Source organism: Pongo abelii, chromosome 2, assembly GCF_028885655.2.
Source record: "Pongo abelii isolate AG06213 chromosome 2, NHGRI_mPonAbe1-v2.0_pri, whole genome shotgun sequence".
NCBI lineage: Eukaryota > Metazoa > Chordata > Mammalia > Primates > Hominidae > Pongo > Pongo abelii.
In genome coordinates this window covers 203,354,981-203,373,717 of record NC_085928.1, presented here as the reverse complement: position 1 = coordinate 203,373,717, position 18,737 = coordinate 203,354,981, and the positions used below count along the sequence as shown (strand labels likewise).

General features: G+C 40.7%; 1 protein-coding gene across 1 annotated transcript in view; it reads left to right on the top strand.

Moving 5' to 3' along the window:
* The window catches only part of ATP13A5 (ATPase 13A5), a 104,015-nt gene that overhangs the window by 37,961 nt on the left and 47,317 nt on the right, over positions 1-18,737 (top strand). Inside the window, exons 10-16 of the mRNA XM_002814426.5 lie at positions 4,863-5,033; positions 6,191-6,348; positions 8,869-9,057; positions 13,122-13,183; positions 15,166-15,316; positions 17,595-17,672; positions 18,326-18,482. Of these exons, the coding sequence (XP_002814472.2) occupies positions 4,863-5,033; positions 6,191-6,348; positions 8,869-9,057; positions 13,122-13,183; positions 15,166-15,316; positions 17,595-17,672; positions 18,326-18,482 (966 nt within the window). The remainder of the gene's footprint in view (positions 1-4,862; positions 5,034-6,190; positions 6,349-8,868; positions 9,058-13,121; positions 13,184-15,165; positions 15,317-17,594; positions 17,673-18,325; positions 18,483-18,737) is intronic.

The window sequence follows — 18,737 nt, the reverse complement described above, 5'->3', positions numbered from 1 at the left end:
TTTGACTTAGCTAGAAATGCAGTAGAGGAAAGGTGTGGTGAGCAGAAAAACTTTGTTCTTACTCTCAAAATAGTCTCTACAATCCATGATCAAACTCATGAAGGACTTAAAAAACTCAAAAGCCAGTGATCAATTCCCCCGTCCTTTTCTTCTGCCGTCTTTCCTGAAACAATAATCAACTTCAAGATCTTGCTTCTCTCAAATGGGAGGAGTCTGGAGACAAAAGGGAATATCATTTGGGGGGGGATCTATTAATATTTAGAAATTATCTCTTGGCACTACAGCTTTTTTTCTTGGTTCTCATATGTATTAGGCATTGTGCTAACATTTTACATATACTATTTCATTCAATCTGCAACTCTATTAGAGTGGGCAAATCTGAGGCCCAGAAAGGGTAAGTAATTTGCCTAAGGTCACACAGCTTAAAAGTGGCACAGCTAAGATTTGGATTTGTTTGTGAATCCACTCATTCTACAGATATTTATTAGCCCCTACTATGGAGCAGGAACTCTGCAGGTGACATAGCAGTGAACAAGGCAGATAAGATTTCTCCCCTTGTGGAGCTGATATTCTAGTGACAGAGACAGAAAACACGAAAGTATACAAATGACACAAATTTTCAACAGTTATATGAAGAAAATAGAAGATATCTATTGTCTTAATAAATTTAATGCCTTAAACACAGGCATTTTGTCCCCAGAACCTATGCTTGTAATCAGTGTTTCCTCATTCTCTTAGGGATAATTATGGCAAAGAGGGGTGGCATGCACTCTGCCACAATCCCCTTCCCTCTTCTTCTCTTCATTAAGCTGCTGATGTATTTGAGATGTGTGTGGGAGAGAGTGCAGTGACCTGAGCTGGACATGCTGGGATTTCCCTAAGTGATGATCTCACATTGATATCCTGTCAGACAAGCTTATTATCAGTTGATAGGTCAGATCTTTTTCTCTCTTCCTTTGATCCTTTCATCCTCTCTTTCTATCATCCTTCTTCTCCCTTTCCTTTTGCTTATTTATTTGTTCATCCATTTGTTCAACAAAAGCTCAGAAATGCCTACCATGTGCCAGGTACTGTGTTGCATATTGGTGTCACCAAGTTAAATGAGAAATGGTCTCTAGTCTCAAAACATTTACAGTCTAATGGTTCTAGAACTAGAAATTAAAAGGACTTGGAATTTCAAACACTGTCACCATGAGGAGGCATCTTGATCCTTGTGGACAAGGGAGAGAACCTCCACTTGACAGCACAAGGAGCCAACTGTACAGTTGATGATGAGTAATGATGGTTCTTCCCTCCAAAACTCTCTTCAGCTGCCTTGGACCCCACATCTTTTGTAGATGAATCATCCTTTCTTGGGCTCCCCAGAAGGGCTAAAACATGAGGCTTCTTATTAATATGCAAATAGCATAAAAGAGACTTGAAAACCATCTCTCTGTAAAATCATCTGACTATTATCTCTGGAACAAATTATCTGCAAATGACTTCCATTTCTGATTGATCAATACATGACTGCCTCCAGTTTCATTGGTTTTGTGTGCAGAAAACGGTTTACTGATGTTAGCCTAAGTATATATTGTGGATTAATATTCTGTGACTCAAAAGCAAAAAAAAAGGAAATGATCTCTAACTATTTGCTTCTTACAAAGGCTGATTTCAAAACAATATAGTACCATAATTTGGAGATTTGTCAAAACATTCTAACCCTTTTACAAAGCCATTTAGAATGCAATTGATAAATCTACACAATGGATGAATATCATAATTGTTTTAAAGAAAATGGTATAGGGAACAACACTTGGCTAAAAAAACTTCTTGAAAAATATTCAAGATTGCTAATAACAATTTTATAGCTTCTTGCACCTTAGCATGTAAAAATACATCATAGCAGAAAATGAGTTTTGAAAAACCAATCATAGACAAACTTGGGTGTTTTTATTTAATTCATCTGTGCATTTGAAAAAACTACGTGTTTTCAATATACCAGAATCTCTGGGACACATTTAAAGCAGTGTGTAGAGGGAAATTTATAGCACTAAATCCCACAAGAGAAAGCAGGAAAGATCTAAAATTGACACCCTAACATCACAATTAAAAGAACTAGAGAAGCAAGAGCAAACACATTCAAAAGCTAGCAGAAGGCAAGAAATAACTAAGATCAGAGCAGAACTGAAAGAAATAGAGACACAAAAAACCCTTCTAAAAATCAATGAATCCAGGAGCTGGTTTTTTGAAAAGATCAACAAAATTGATGGAACGCTAGCAAGACTAGTAAAGAAGAAAAGAGAGAAGAATAAAATAGATGCAATAAAAAATGATAAAAGGGATATCACCACCGATCCCACAGAAATACAAACTACCGTCAGAGAATACTATAAACACCTCTACGCAAATAAACTAGAAAATCTAGAAGAAATGGATAAATTCCTGGACACATACACCCTCCCAAGACTAAACCAGGAAGAAGTTGAATCCCTGAATAGACCAATAACAGGCTCTGAAATTGAGGCAATAATTAATAGCCTACCAACCAAAAAAAGTCCAGGACCAGACGGGTTCACAGCCGAATTCTACCAGAGGTACAAGGAGGAGCTGGTACCATTCCTTCTGAAACGATTCCAATCACTAGAAAAAGAAGGAATTCTCCCTAACTCATTTTATGAGGCCAGCATCATCCTTATACCAAAGCCTGACAGAGACACAACAAAAAAGCAGAATTTTAGACCCATATCCCTGATGAACATTGATGCAAAAATCCTCAATAAAATACTGGCAAACCGAATCCAGCAGCACATCAAAAAGCTTATCCACCATGATGAAGTCGGCTTCATCCCTGGGATGCAAGGCTGGTTCAATATATGCAAATCAATAAATGTAATCCAGCATATAAACAGAACCAAAGACAAAAACCACATGATTATCTCAATAGATGCAGAAAAGGCCTTTGACAAAATTCAACAACGCTTCATGCTAAAAACTCTCAATAAATTAGGTATTGATGAGACATATCTCAAAATAATAAGAGCTATCTATGACAAACCCACAGCCAATATCATACCGAATGGGCAAAAACTGGAAGCTTTCCCTTTGAAAACTGGCACAAGACAAGGATGCCCTCTCTCACCACTCCCATTCAACGTAGTGTTGGAAGTTCTGGCCAGGGCAATCAGGCAGGAGAAGGAAATAAAGGGTATTCAATTAGGAAAAGAGGAAGTCAAATTGTCCCTGTTTGCAGACGACATGATTGTATATTTAGAAAACCCCATTGTCTCAGCCCTAAATCTCCTTAAGCTGATAAGCAACTTCAGCAAAGTCTCAGGATACAAAATCAATGTACAAAAATCACAAGCATTCTTATACACCAATAACAGACAAACAGAGAGCCAAATCATGAGTGAACTCCCATTCACAATTGCTTCAAAGAGAATAAAATACCTAGGAATCCAACTTACAAGGGACATGAAAGACCTCTTCAAGGAGAACTACAAACCACTGCTCAATGTAATAGAATACAAACAAATGGAAGAACATTCCATGCTCATGGGTAGGAAGAATCAATATCGTGAAAATGGCCATACTGCCTAAGGTAATTTATAGATTCAGTGCCATCCCTATCAATCTACCAATGACTTTCTTCACAGAATTGGAAAAAACTACTGTAAAGTTCATATGGAACCAAAAAGAGCCTGCATTGCCAAGTCAATCCTAAGCCGAAAGAACAAAGCTGAAGGCATCACGCTACCTGACTTCAAACTATACTGCAAGGCTACAGTATACAAATTTATGTATGTCAAAGTTCTTGTTCCCAGTTATTACCTAGAAAGAGAGATGAGACCTAAATTTGTATAACTATGATTGATGTAATACTATCTCCAAATGAGAACTATGACAAGTTATCTTGCTAATTGAACATTTAGTAAAAGACTGATGGAATTTTAAATTCATTCTAATACTCTTTAAATCTGGGAGCCAAAAATTATTATTAACATCTTTATTTTGTCTCTGAAATGTATCCTTTTTGAACTCTGAGCTGATTTCTTTGTACCTTAAATATTCTGTCTTATAGCCACCAGGGAAAGGAAAAAAATTGCTACCTGCAAAGAATGGGGGCCAGTGAAAGGAAATGCAAGTGGCCTAGTTGAGCTGGAGCTTGTGTAGGGGAATGACAGGCAATGATGTTTGAATCATGGTAGGCTTTGACAATCTAGCAGGAGAGTTTGCTCTTTATTCAGTAGTGGCAATGGAAAAGCCTAAAGGTTTTGAGCAAAAGAATGGGATGATAAAAATGGGACTTGGATGGGCTCCATCTGAAAATGATGTGGAATAACTACTGTTTTCTCACCTTGCTCCATGAGCTTATGAGGGCAAGATTTCTGTCTCTCTTGTTGTTCATCATATTCCTAGCACCTAGCACAGTTCCTGGAACAGAATAAGCACCTAAAATAGTTGAATGAATGGGTGAATAAATGAACAAATGAATAAATGAGTGAATGCAAAGCAAATAGTAATTACTATTCATGTGCTGGAAAGCTCCTTCATTGCCTAAAATAGTGCTGGGCTTAATGAATACTTGGGAGAATGATTAAGTGATAATTCATCTATAATAGGCTGCTTTTAAAATTATGACAACAAACCATGCAGGCCAGGTATAGGATAGATAGGCAGATCTAATCTAAATATTTGCAATAGAATCAAGTCTACTATTGCTTGTACCACCAGCATCTCTATGAACCGTCACCTGACTCATGGGATGGGCATTAAGACCGGATTAGTTGTGGTTTGTATAATTTCTTGAAACTGGCATGCACCAGTTCTGACTAACTACCTGAGCTTACATAGATTCAACAAAATACAATCCTCTTTAGGAGAAAGTATACCTGTTACAAAGACACCATTGCCCCAGTTGGAGAACAGCATGCCTTGGAAATGTCACAGCTTGGAGGATTATCGGAAACACGTCCTCTTCTGTGGAACAGAAGTTATCCAGGTCAAGCCCTCTGGGCAGGGGCCTGTAAGAGCAGTCGTTCTGCGAACAGGTTAGTGGATTCCACTTGTGTAAATTTAATTCATGCTTGAACATGAGGAGAGTTGGATTAGGGAAATTTAGTTTAGGATTATGGAGTTTGCCACATTCTGGTAGTAACAACACGCTTTTTTCCAAACAGACCCTTATTATTCTAAAGTGTCAGTATTTTTAATTAAATGGTTTATTGTTAAAACCCTTCTATGTGATGAAGGGTATGTGTAGGTGAAGTAAAATTTGTCAAAGGTAAAACTATGCTCTTCTTTTTGCTTGCGACCATATGCTGCTTCTGTCTCCCTTGACACCTCCTCTGAGTGATTACCAAAAAACAATTTCAGCCACTGTGACTATGAGGATTTTTTCCTTTCAAAGAGTTGCTTGCTAGGCTGTATGTCAAACTCACTAGTAAAGAACTCCATCTGGGGGCCCTATAGACAAGTTAAAGTCAATGAATCTGAAAGTATTCATCCTCTTGTATTGACTTTCTCTGTTAATATCATCACCATCATGCTGGTCTCTTAATAATATCTCCAACTCCTCTCATTTCCCATACCAAATGTGGCACCAAATCTGGATGATTCTGCAAACACTTCTTGAGTCCCAGTCTTTTACATGACATGACACAATGAAGGACTCCTATGACCTGGTCCCAGCTCTCTGTTCTAACCTCTGACCTGTGTTTCTGCCACCTGACTTATTCACAGATGCAAAATACACTTTACACTGTGATACCTGTATGCTTTAGTTTGGTTCATGATTTAGTTGTTCTAGCTGATTTTTGTTTGTTTGTTTGTTTGTTTGTTTTTATTTTTGAGACGGAGTCTCACTGTTTTGCCCAGGCTGGAGTGCAGTGGCACGATCTCTGCTCACTGCAAGCTCCGCCTCCTGGGTTCACGCCATTCTCCTACCTCATCTAGCTGATTTTTTTAAATTAAAAATATCAAGATTTTTTTTAATGTTCAAACTAGTTAGCAGGCACTAGACACTAGAGCATCGCTCAGCCTGGAAGCTCATGGTTACAAATCATGAAAACCACCTGAATACTTATAAAATGATTAGGTAGCAGGTTAGAGGAAACTCTACTCTTTTCCTCAAAGACAGTAAAGCCATTTTTAGGAGACCAAATGTCCATCAAGCAGCCTTACTTGATCTATGACTATCTTTATGTAGGTTACAATACAGCAAAAGGGGACTTAGTGAGATCCATCCTGTACCCCCGGCCTCTGAACTTCAAACTATACAGCGATGCCTTCAAGTTCATGGTGTTCCTGGCCTGCCTTGGTGTCATGGGTTTTTTCTATGCCCTAGGGGTATATATGTACCACGGAGTAAGTACTGGGGGTAAGGTTTTTCAATAGTATAGCTTCTGCAAAGAGCTTGACCTAACTCAGAGGGTTGGTTTAGGTCACATCTTGATCCTATCATTCTATGAATCATTACTGTCCAAAAGAGCTTCTTAGACAGCAGAAATGTTCTCATGCCTAGTTTGCCCCCAGTGTTTAGGTAATACCTAAAACACTATGCAATCAATGGGTTTCCCATGTCTTCTGGTTAGGGTCTGAAATGAAATTAAATTTCCACTTTTACAGAGCTGGTACTGCATGAGATACCTACTTCCCTTTAAGCTACAGGGTGTCAGGTTTCATTTGGGTGCCCCTTGTCATAGCTTGGTGGCTAGGGAGGGAAGGGTTGTCACTAAAGACCTCTGAGGTCCTTTCTGGTCCTGAGAGTCTGATTTTGCTGTGAACCAGAAAATAAGAAAGTCTGGGATCATAATAGTGTGAGCTGGTGGGGAGGAAGAGAAAATTGTGAATAAAACATCCAAACAGGTGAAAAACTGTGAGTGGCTTAATTACAATGTCCAAATTGGTGGCATCAATGAGCGTGTGTGTGTGTGTGTGTGTGTGTGTGTGAGAGAGAGAGAGAGAGAGAGGTGGGCAGTGAATATTGGTGGGCAAAAGACATAGTTACAAGAATTTCAAGGCAATGTTCACGCCAAAACTTAACTGCTGAGTAGTTATTTCAATCTGAAATAGCTCCCAGGGAGCATTTCTGGGTCAAGAGAGGCCCACGATGGGGCCTGTGAAGAACTAGGCAGAGTGTCAAGGTCACTGGGGCTGGAATTTGAGGGAGTATGCCAATTTAATTTGGGGAGCTAGAGCACTGGGCAGAAAAGCAGGAAAAAAGCTCATGGAAGCCCTGGCAGTATTTGAGAATGAGGTTTCCTGGGAAGAATTTAACATCCAATACACACTGAGGCAACAAGACTAATAATCCCAGACCCCAACTTCTTGTGGGTCAGAACCTGTGGCTCTGTTGGCTGCCTCTGTCTGCACTGGTTCAGCGCTAGACAAGGCTGAGTCCTTAGGGTCAAAACTTCTGTGTCTGTGGTTGGGAAAAGAAGGGAGTAATGAATTTTGTGATAAATTGATATTGGGCAAAAGATGTCCCCAGCAGATATTGCTACTGAACTTGAATCGCATGTTTCCAATACTTAAAAAAGTATTTATGGCTAAAAGGATGGTTAATTTAACAAAAACATAGGTGAGGTTCTAGAGGGTAGAATCATTAATATCTAGAGCATGTGAGGAAAACAAAACAATCAATCAGTCAACCCTGTGATTTGACCTCATCCCTGACCTTAACTGTGTGAGCCTCCTCTGGAGACCTGCTGTATTAGTCTATTCTCATGCTGCTAATGAAGACATACCTGAGACTGGGTAATTTATAAAGGAAAGAGGTTTAATGGACTCACAGTTCCATATGGCTGGGGAGGCCTCACAGTCATGGTTGGAAGGCAAAGGAGAAACAAAACATGTCTTACATGGTGGCAGGCAAGAGAGTTTGTGCAGGGGAACTCCCATTTATAAACCATTAGATCTCATTAAACTTATTCACAATCACGACAACATTATGGGGGAAACTGGCCCCATAATTCGATTACCTCCCACTGGGTCCCTCTTACTACAGGTGGGAATTAGGGGAGCTACAATTCAAGACGAGATTTGGGTCGGGACACAGCCAAACCGTATCACCTGCCAGGGATCCTGAGTTCACAAAATTGACTTGATAATAAAACATATTGGTTATGGGTTTGTACCCTGCAGTAAGACAGAATAGGGTTCAGATTTCTGTCATTTACCTAGTATGTGGCCTTGGGAAAATTATTTAATTGTTAAAACCTCAGTTTCCTTACCTGTTAAATGGAGAAAATAATGGTATTTACGTCATAAGGTTGTTGTAGAGAGTAACTAAATAATATATGTAGCCTAATACAGTTCTTGCTCCAGAGTTAGTATCCAGTGAGAGCAAGCTAATTTTATATTGGCTTCTCTGTAGTTAATAATATATGCTGAGATCTTGGAAGGATCTTGGTCCTAGTTTTTAATTATGTTGCCATACATTCAATCTATGTACTGAGCACCTCCTCTGTGCTAAATCCCATGCTAGGCTCTGTATCTAGAGATCAATAAGATAGATTCAAAGACGAATAAGCCATAGATGCTACACCCAAGGAGTTTGTGGGCTAGTGGGGGAGAGAGATTCATAAGCCAACAGTCAAGCTTGGGTAGAGGGAATGCTAAGTAGAGGGAAACAGAGCCAGGAAAGGGGATGGTAGACTGGGAGTAGGGATCAAAGGTCTCCTTTGCTCTGCAGTAGGAAACAATGTGCTCATTCCTTTGGCACAGCCAAGAGAATACTCAGCTTCACCAAGAGAGCCAACTCACTATTAATATTCAGAGCATAGGTCTCTAGAGCTACCATGGTGTTGTAGGGGCAAGGTGCTAGGAAGGGTGCCAGTCTGCTGTGCTGGGCTATCCTGTATGAAAATGTCTGTCCTCTCCCAGGTTCCTCCAAAAGATACTGTGACCATGGCCCTGATCCTCCTCACCACGACTGTCCCTCCAGTGCTGCCAGCTGCCCTGACCATAGGCAATGTGTATGCTCAGAAGAGACTGAAGAAAAAGAAAATCTTCTGTATCTCCCCACAGAGAATCAACATGTGTGGGCAAATAAACCTCATGTGCTTTGACAAAGTATGATCCAGACTTCTCAGGTTTAACATTAATGATTTCAAGGCACGGTGGAACTGGGAAGAACCTCAGAAAATGTCTAGTCCGGTGTTCCCATTTTACAGATGGGAACGTTGAGGCCAGAGAACGTCACAGAGTGAGCTAGTGCAAGATCACATTCTAGGAGCCTGCTCTGCTGACTCTTCAAGTTAGCAGCTTAGCCACCACATCATGATTTTTTTTATCTGTGAAACTTAATAATTTGTGTGCCTGGTTTGTGGTTTTTTAAAACCATCTCTTACTATAGTAACTTCTTAGACTGACTGACTTGGCAAAAATGTGAGGAACATTTCTGTTTCCTGAAATGCTTTGTCCAGAAGATAAGTGAATCTGTTTCCTCTCTCCTCCTCTGCTTCTTTTAAGGAAAGGAAGGAAACAATGACCCTGTCCTGCCCCTTTGCTCCTCCAGGGCTTGTGACTCCAGGCTAGGTTGTCTCTGTGCTTAGGGACCTGGAAAGGTGACAGAGGAGGAGCATATGCCACATGGGGAAGACTGCGTTACCAAGCAGATCCTGACACCCCTCCATGATGTGAGTCTCCTATGGGGAACCTGGAGGACTTCAGCATTAGCTGCCTGCTGTTTGGATCCTGCCCTCAGCTTGGACAGGCCAGTTTAACTGCTGTAAAGCAGTGGGCCTGGCTGGGTCCCTCTTGTCTTCAATTCACATGCATTTGAATAATTTATTAGGGCTTTTGCCATTTTTTGGCAGAGAGCCACTGCTGTGTACAATGCTGGTGGAGAGTCCCATAATGAGTCATTCCTAGCCCTTGAGAAGCTTCTAGTCTAGCTGAGAAAACAGGAAAATGGGAATGTAGATGGCAATCATGCTGTGAGATGTGTGTTTAATAGAGGCCTGAGGAAAGCATGGGGCACAGTTACCTGCCACGGTTGGAGGCCACCTTTGAGCTGCAGCCTTGGTTGTTAGATAGAATAAGCCCCAGGCTCAGAGCTGAGCAGCTGACAAGCACAGGGGTACAAGGGGCCCACTGCATGTGGGGAACAGAGGACTGTGGGGTGTGGCTAGAATATGGGCTGGTAGGTAGAGAATGAAGCTGGGATGTGGGCAATTGTTTAGGGCCTCATATGCCATGCTAAGGAGTGGGTCCTTGTCTTGAAGCAGAATAGGAGCCTTTATTTTTTAAGAAGACTGGTGACATTTCTATAGGTGTTTTCTATCCCACCAGGGGCAACTGGTGAGATGGGATGGAAGGGAGACGAGACTGAAGAAAGAGGCCATCTGGGGACAACAGAAGAGATCATTGCTTGTCCCAGACAAAGAGGACAAGAATGGAGAGTAGAAGGCAAATGGGAGTGACTCCGATGAGTAGACTCAACCAGGCTTGGTCCCCAGGTGAAAGGGGTATATCTCTTAGGTTATGTCAGTTCTCTTTCTGTTTGTATTTTGTTTGGCAAAGAAAGTTCTCGATCACCACCAGTCAAGAACCAACAAGGTTAACTTCATTTTAGATTCAGGGCCAAAGAACACCCCCTTGGAAGTTCTCTAATAGGGATTCCTGTTACTTCCTCAGGAGCCTCACTGGTGTCTAGAATACAAGAGGGAGATTTATGAAATATGTTCATTACATATTCAACTGTTTCTAAAATTAATTTTTCCAGAGGCTGTTCATTTTATTTCCTGTATAAAACCTCTCCCTCCATATCCTCATGTCCTCACCTGCCAGGTTGTCTGTGAGGCTGTTTTTAGGTGTCCTTGGTCAAATTCTGCAGGGCATGATGACACGTGACAGTGCAAAAAACTCTTGATTGAAATTTGGCAAAATGGGAAATCTAACCCAGAATTTGGTACTAAGTCTTTGTGTGACTTTTTTTTTCTTTTGAGGTGGAGTCTCGCTCTGTCACCAGGCTGGAGTGCAGTGGTGCAATCTCGGCTCACTACAACCTCCGCCTCCCGGGTTCAAGTGATTCTCCTCAGACTCCCGAGTAGCTGGGATTACAGGCACGCACCACCATGCCCAGCTAATTTTTGTATTTTTAGTAGAGACGGGGTTTCAACATGTTGGCCAGGATGGTCTTGATCTCTTGACCTCGTGATCCACCCTCCTCAGCCTCCCAAAGTGCTGGGATTACAGGCGTGAGTCACCATGCCCGGCCCATCTCTGTGTGACTTTTTAAGAAAAGAAGATTCAACCACAATCATCTCTGAGTTTCTTTCCAGCTTTCAAATTATAAAATTCTATCACCATCATGTTGGAATAAAGCACTCTGCCATTAATTGAATTTTCATCTAGTGTTATTTCCAGTTTTGGAGATACCTGTCACTGGGTTTCTGAGTCCATTTGTTCTCATATATATTTCTATTTTCTATTGGTTTGTTATAACTTCTGTAAGACAAGTTCTTTCTTTTTATTCAATTCAGCCCAAGCCTGGGCTTGTATTTATGCTAAGTTTTCTCTTTCTTATTCCCCTTAGAACCTCAACTATAATTTAGTTTTCTCTCTATTTATGGTTAGTTTTATTGTTTAGGGGTCATTTTCATCGAGAGATAACATGGTCTAATTTCTGCTTTGCTGCAGTATCATCTGTTTTCATGTTCAAAATATTGATGTTTAAAAACATCATCAGGAAAACATATCAGTTTGAATTAAGTTTCAAACTCTTTTTGAAATGCAACAACTTGAGGTGATTTGGAAACCGATTTGGAAACCGACAACTTGAGGTGATTTGGTGGAGTCCTTTATAAAACGCAGGAGAGAAATGAAACAAATAGCTCGTTTTCAAAAAGTTGTTGTTTAAGAAATAATTTACTTGTGTGTTAGCGCCTTCTTTGTGAAGTTCAAATAAATGAATGAAACAAAGATTTCTTAATTATTTAATCTAGAAACCCAGAAAGAGCTTTGTCTTTCCACATACCCTGCACGATTCACTTAACATTTTCTAGTTTGGTGGAAGACTCCAGAAGGGCTGGATTCTGGTTCTGCCTCTCCAACCTGCAGGCCACTATGACCTTAGGCTCCTCATTTCACCTCTAGCCTGCCTCCACCCTGTTAACTCAGTTGTGAAACGGAAAGCATTGTAAACACTTTCCTGTAAAGCATTATGCTAATGGATGTGCTGTAATGATGGACGTTGCCATTTTATAGAAAACTAGAAAATTCAGTGTCTTCTATAGAGATAGCCTTGAAAAGTAGTGTCAGAGACTTGGATCTTAGTGTTGAAACAGGGTATTCTGTCATGCTTGGTAAAGCTCTGGTGGTCCCTGGCAGTGCTGAAGCAGCTGTAGCCAACTCCACTTACTCAGGGTGTTAAGCAGGTCTAAAACTGTTAGCCTACTGCATCAAGACACCAGAGTCTATAATTAATAAACGCCTGTGAAGCAATGAGGAAATTAAAAGTGCTGTGACAGTACTCGGTTCCATTTTTCTTTCTCTGTTACATTATCTAACAAATACTCTCCCATAGTATGGTGAATCAAATCTCTGAACTATTTTTCCCTTGATCTAACAATAAAACCCACTTACAGGCATTAATTAATATTTATTATTAGCATTTACTTTCTCTCTATAGTCTCAAAGCCCTTTATCAACATTTCATTATCAACCTGGACAGTCACTGTGTCACCCATATTTTTAGAAAATTACTGTGAACCAGATGGCAAACTGTGAACTGAACAGTCTTGAAGAAAAAAAAATGAGCTCTGCTTCAGTGAGACAGCAGGTGACAACTAAAAGTCAGACTCGAGCTGGTTCTTGTACTGAACCTCTCCTGATTAACAACAGCAACAGTCATAGCAATACACAAACCAAACCAAACCAAAACACTTTCATTTTTTCCTCATCATTAGTAACTGAAATCACCTAATTATTGACATGGTCTTTTGGGGATCACGTATCACCTGCTTAATTTTTCTTGTGGGTACTCTTCTCTGATTTAAAATTTGGTACTTACAAACAAGGTATTTAGACTACTGGATCTACTATAATATCTTAGAAGCTTGGGTTTTGTTTAAATTACAATATAATTAAAAGGTTTAAATCTTATGCTAATATTGCTTTTAATTTTTATTCAGACTGGCACTCTCACTGAAGATGGGCTGGACCTCTGGGGGACTGTCCCTACTGCTGACAACTGGTAGGCCTCTTATGTGAAAATGGAAGGTGTGTTTGGTGGAGTTACCTGGATGATACTCAAATCCATCTTTTGGGTGTTAAGGGATGAATGTCACATAAAATATATACAATAATTGGCTGGAACTAGTTCCTAATTATTCTAACTTGCTTAAATGAATTCTAATTTTAGAATGAGAAAGGAAAAGTAGGTCTTCAAAATCTCCATGAAAAATGGAGTAGGATGAGGTGGATAATTAAGGAACCAAATGAATAAAACAGAGAAAAAAGAGTGAAATGAAGACCATCCTTAATCAAAAACTACAAAACTTCCTGGGTGGCTAGTGCAGGCAGGTGGTGTTTCACAGTCTAGTGGGATAAAAAGGTGCAAATACACCCACCTTTGATGTACAACACAGGCCATGAAAATTGTTCCTATTAAGGCAGAAATGTCAGAATGAAGAAGAAGAAATAGAGATTCTTTGATATAACACAAAGTCCTGACTTTTATATAATTACATGGTGGGTAAAGACAAATTAATTTTGAAATTTAGTGAATCAAAGAAAGCCACCTGAAGGAGATGACACTTCAGATAGGTTTTGAGGGACGTGCGGCTAGAATTTTTACAGCTGTGGGCTAAAAGCTGGCACTAGGGAGAGGAGAGGACAATCACATAGATGTCTACTCCAGAAAGAGCAACAGAAGGGAAAGAGGGCCCCCGGAGGGTGAATCTCCTCATGGTATCTCTCTGTGGCTTCTAGCTCCTTCCCTATGGGCTAAGACTTGCCTTCTCAATTTGAGCAGTGATGGCCTCTGCTCTTAAGCTCTGAGTACCCTATTTTGGTGCCAACAGTGGCTGAGGCTGCTGTCAGTGACAGAAGACACTTTGCAGGGGACTCCCAAGATGATGAAGGGGCCAGGTAAAGCATGGCACAAGGTAACAGCAGACAAGCAGTGTGATGTTGCAGAAGATACCCTGGACTGGGTGACAAGGAACACCTGAGCTTTAACCCTACTCATGTGTCTCTGCTCCTGGTGCTCAGATGTCCCGGCCAGCCCTTCATCCAGACAGGCGAGGAATCTATTGGCCAGAGCAGTGAAAGGGAAAAAAAATGTCCACAGTTTCCACCCCTCCATCTTCCTCCCTTGTCCCTGGTACTCTGAAGGTTTTCGGAGACTAGAAACAACTAGACACAATCACTATTCAGCTGTAAGTTGGGAAGAGAGGAAGGTACAAGATACCAGTTTGTATTATCAAAGAGAGAAACAGGCTTTAGAGGTGGGAAGTCCAGGGTGCTTCAGGAAGCAGGGGCAAACTCTAAAGGGCTGAGTAGTGAGAAATGCTTCCGCATCCATGCAGCCTTCTTTCCTATCCCTAATTTCCTGCTCCCTAAGTAGCCCTAGAGACTTCTTGCCTAGGGTGTGCGGCTTTCTGCGGACAGCTCTGCAGAGTTTGCAGGTATGACTCCGAGCTGCCTGTTCATGTGCCTTCCCACAATGCTGCCATTATGTGGGCCGGCTTCAAGTAATATGACAAAAGTCTCTGCAATTCTATCCAAAGCCTCTGAAGCTATGTTATTGATTGGCCAGTGGCAAATTTTGTTGAGAACAAAATTCATATCCAACTCAAAGAACTGTTTATATAAAGATAACTCTGTAGGCAAAACGCCCTGTTTAAAAAATAAAGAAACCAAGTGGGCAGGGGCTTAAGGGCAGAGAAGTCTCTGGACAAGGATAGCAATAGCGAGAAGTTTAATCTGGATCTAGAGTACAGGGCATAAAGGACGTTAGTAGGAGTGGACACTGTAAGGTAAGGTAGATCCGAAGTGGACAGGACTTTGAATACCAGGCTAAGGGGCTTGGACTTTATCATTTGGATCATGGGGAGCCATGGGAAGGTTCTGAGCATGAACGTTAGGTGTTTGGAGCTCCACTTTAGTAAGATTTAAGGGACAGAATGTGCAAAATGATTTTATCAAAGACTTTAACATTACCTTCTCTACCAGTTTCCAGGAAGCCCACAGCTTTGCCTCGGGCCAGGCTGTGCCATGGGGCCCACTGTGTGCGGCCATGGCCAGCTGCCACTCTCTGATCCTTCTCAATGGGACGATCCAGGGAGACCCTCTGGACCTCAAAATGTTTGAGGGCACTGCCTGGGTAAGGTGATAGTTTAATGGAAAGATGAGAACCTGAGGAAATCTTTACTGGGAGTGCTGAAGCTTTTCTAATTTTTGTTAAAACACGGAGAAGGTTCATAATAATGTATGTATGAGTGTGTAACACTACCGGAACTTCCCAACCTGTGTCCCGAAGAACTCTGTTAATGGGTGCTGCATGAAATAGGCGTCCATTATTGAACAAACTTGGGAACTGTCGTTTAAACAAAGTTAAACTCATTTCTTGACTGCATGATTTCTTTAATATACTGTGGTGTTTTGTGAATATTCAAGAGGGAATATGAAATGCAGCATTTACCGAACCTATCTGACCTCAAAAACCTTATTGACACCCATAATCCAGCATGTTCTCCAAAACATCAGTGTTTTCCAAAACACTATCAGAGAAGCAGTAGTCCAAAGCGGTGTTCTCCGGTAGAGCAGCCACGAGCCATATGTGGCTACTCAGCCCTTGAAATGTGGCTCTGCAACTGAGAAACTGAATTTTTAATCTGATTTAATTTTAAATAGTTTAAATTTAAATAGCCACAAGTGGCTGGTGGCGACTGTGTATTGTAAAGCATGTCTAGACACCAAACTGGAGGGCTGCATTCCAACTGGTTCAATCTCCTGACTGTGAATGAAAACGGAAGGATATAAACCCATCCTGGAGGCTGCCATAGTGGAAAACCCTCTGCATTTCACCACTCTCCAGCTGTGTGATCACAAAGCCAGAGCCAGGACTGAGTCTGTGACCTCATCTGTACATTTGGGGTGATAATGCCTCATTCACAGACTTGTGAGCACTGAGACTATGAATCTAAAGGGGCTTTGAGCACAATGAAGAGCCAAACAAGTAGAGGGTGTTCACTAATTAACTGGTTAGTTAATTACATCCTGCTGCCTCCAAAGAACATCCTAAAGCTATGTACAATGATGTATAAAATACAGTACAGCAGTTAAACATAGCTGCAAAAGAATGGGAACAAATGATTGCAGGGAAACGAAGCACACCTAACAAAGAAGCTAATACAAAGATGTATAATAGGGAAATTTTAGCTTCCTAGAGGGCAGATCAATGAAAGAGGAAACCTGGCAAAAAGGGAAACTTCTGATATCAGCAAGTTAAAATAGAGCATTTGCTGTGGAAAAAAATTTGACATAGTGACCAATTCTCTGGATCTCAATGGAGAGGAATCAGTGTATTTACTATAAGCAGTGTCCTTAACAGAATCATTGAGATTGACACGGTGATGAGTTGTGCAGGGTCATTTCATATCTGGCTTTGGTCCTGGCCCTAACTACATCCCCCTCTCCATTATAGGAGGGCTGATCTATCTTTACAAATAACATACTTGTTTGGGATTATAAATCTTTAGTATTAGCTCTGTAAGAACCATCTGTAAGAATAGTTGTATCCATCCCAAACAAAGCATAAAAATGCACGATTATTCACTGAGTTTAGAGCTGTCAGAAGCTGTCTTGAGTATCTTTTGGTAACTGGGAACCTTCCACTCCACATACAGAGGAGGGAAACTGTCCTTTTAGACTGTCAAGAATTTTAGTATTTGAAGGGATGTCAGAATATTTTTCAGAAGAAATTGAGATCTACAGAAATAAAGTGGTGTCCCCAAGATTAAACAGGTAAGTGGCAGAGTGGAAACCAGATACTATCTCCTGTTTTCTGACCTCTACAATTTATATATATGACTGTCTTTCCCATATTTTAATATTGGTTAATATTGGCTTCTCAGAGGTGTTAACTTCTGTTGTAATATCCAAAGAATACAAGTCATTTTCAAACAGGCTTTCTAATTTGCTAGCAGCTGACATACCAACTTCCTAGTTAACTCAATTAGGCTAGTAGCATAGGTATAGTATGAAGAACTAGTCCCATGTTTATCTCAGGACCCAATCCTAACTCATCTGAGAGCTATGGTGCTCGGCAATGTTGGAGACTACATCTCCACTTAATCCCTCCTCCAGTTACTAGATGTAATCATTTAGAAAGATCCATGGACCTGTAGCTAGCACTTCTTCCACCAATTACTTCTTAAAATGAATTTACAATATTTTTGGCTTCTGACATTCCACAATAAGGCCCCTAATGTAAATCGATACAACAGAAATTTGACAATGACAGTATTAAGATAATTGGCCTGGAAGAGAAAATATGTAAAAATGGCTTTGAAAAGATTAAAGTATTGTGCAAATAAGAGATATTTCTTTCTTACTATTTTTCCTCAAAGAATCTTATGAATGTTTTCATTTTATAACAGAAAATGGAAGATTGCAATGTAGACTCCTGCAAATTTGGTATGTCAAACATCATAAAACCAGGAACAAAAGCCAGTAAGGTATGATTTCCTTCTTTACATCACATAGCTCTTTCCCCATAAAACTGGTAAAACATTTCTGACTTTCACATATTTTTATAGTCCTATTATTTTGCCTTATCCTAACAGTTTCCATGGTTGGTTTGCTGTTTCTTTCATTTCTGAATTTATCTATTAATTTATTCAACAAACACTACCTGTGTACGCTAGGGCATTGTGCTAGGTGCTAGCAGATAAAGAGGCTTCAAAACAAGACACACTTGGCTCTGGGTTGGAAGAACAGGTAGACTCGTAGAAAAATCAATATAGGTGCAAATAAGTGCAACACAATGTGCCAAATGCTATAATCAAGGCTGAAGAAAGAGTTTCAAGAGTCCTGACATGGGAGTGAATGCTGTTTCTGGGAGATAAAAGCACCACAGAGGAGATGACCTGTAAGCTTGGCCTGGAAGGTGATTAAGATTTCTCCAGGGGAAGGTCCTTGCAGTCCAGACAACTTGTTGAGGGAGTCACTTTAAGGCAGCCACACACACACACACAAAATCAATGTTGTGACAAATAGACTACATCGAGATGTCTCTGGGCTCATTGCACAGTAAAGCCTTTTTGTTGGTATGCATTTGGAAATATCACTTAGCAGCTTGTTAAGCTCCCTGTTGTTGATGGGCTTGCAGAGTCCAGTGGAAGCCATCATCACCTTGCGCCAGTTTCCATTTTCCTCAAGCCTGCAGAGGATGTCCGTGATTGCTCAGCTAGCTGGGGAGAATCATTTCCATGTCTACATGAAGGGTGCCCCAGAAATGGTGGCCAGGTTCTGCAGATCTGAAACAGGTACTAACACTTTTCTCTTTCAAGAAGTAAAATACATTTTTTTTTTCTTTGAGACAGAATCTTGCTCTGTCCCCAAGGCTGGAGTGCAGTGGCACGATCTTGGCTCACTGCAGCCTCCACCTCCCAAGTTCCAGTGATTCTCCTGCCTCAGCCTCCCAAGTAGCTGGGATTATAGGAGCATGCCAGCACACCCAGCTAATTTTAGTATTTTTAGTAGAGATGGGGTTTCACCATGTAGGCCAGGCTGGTCTCGAC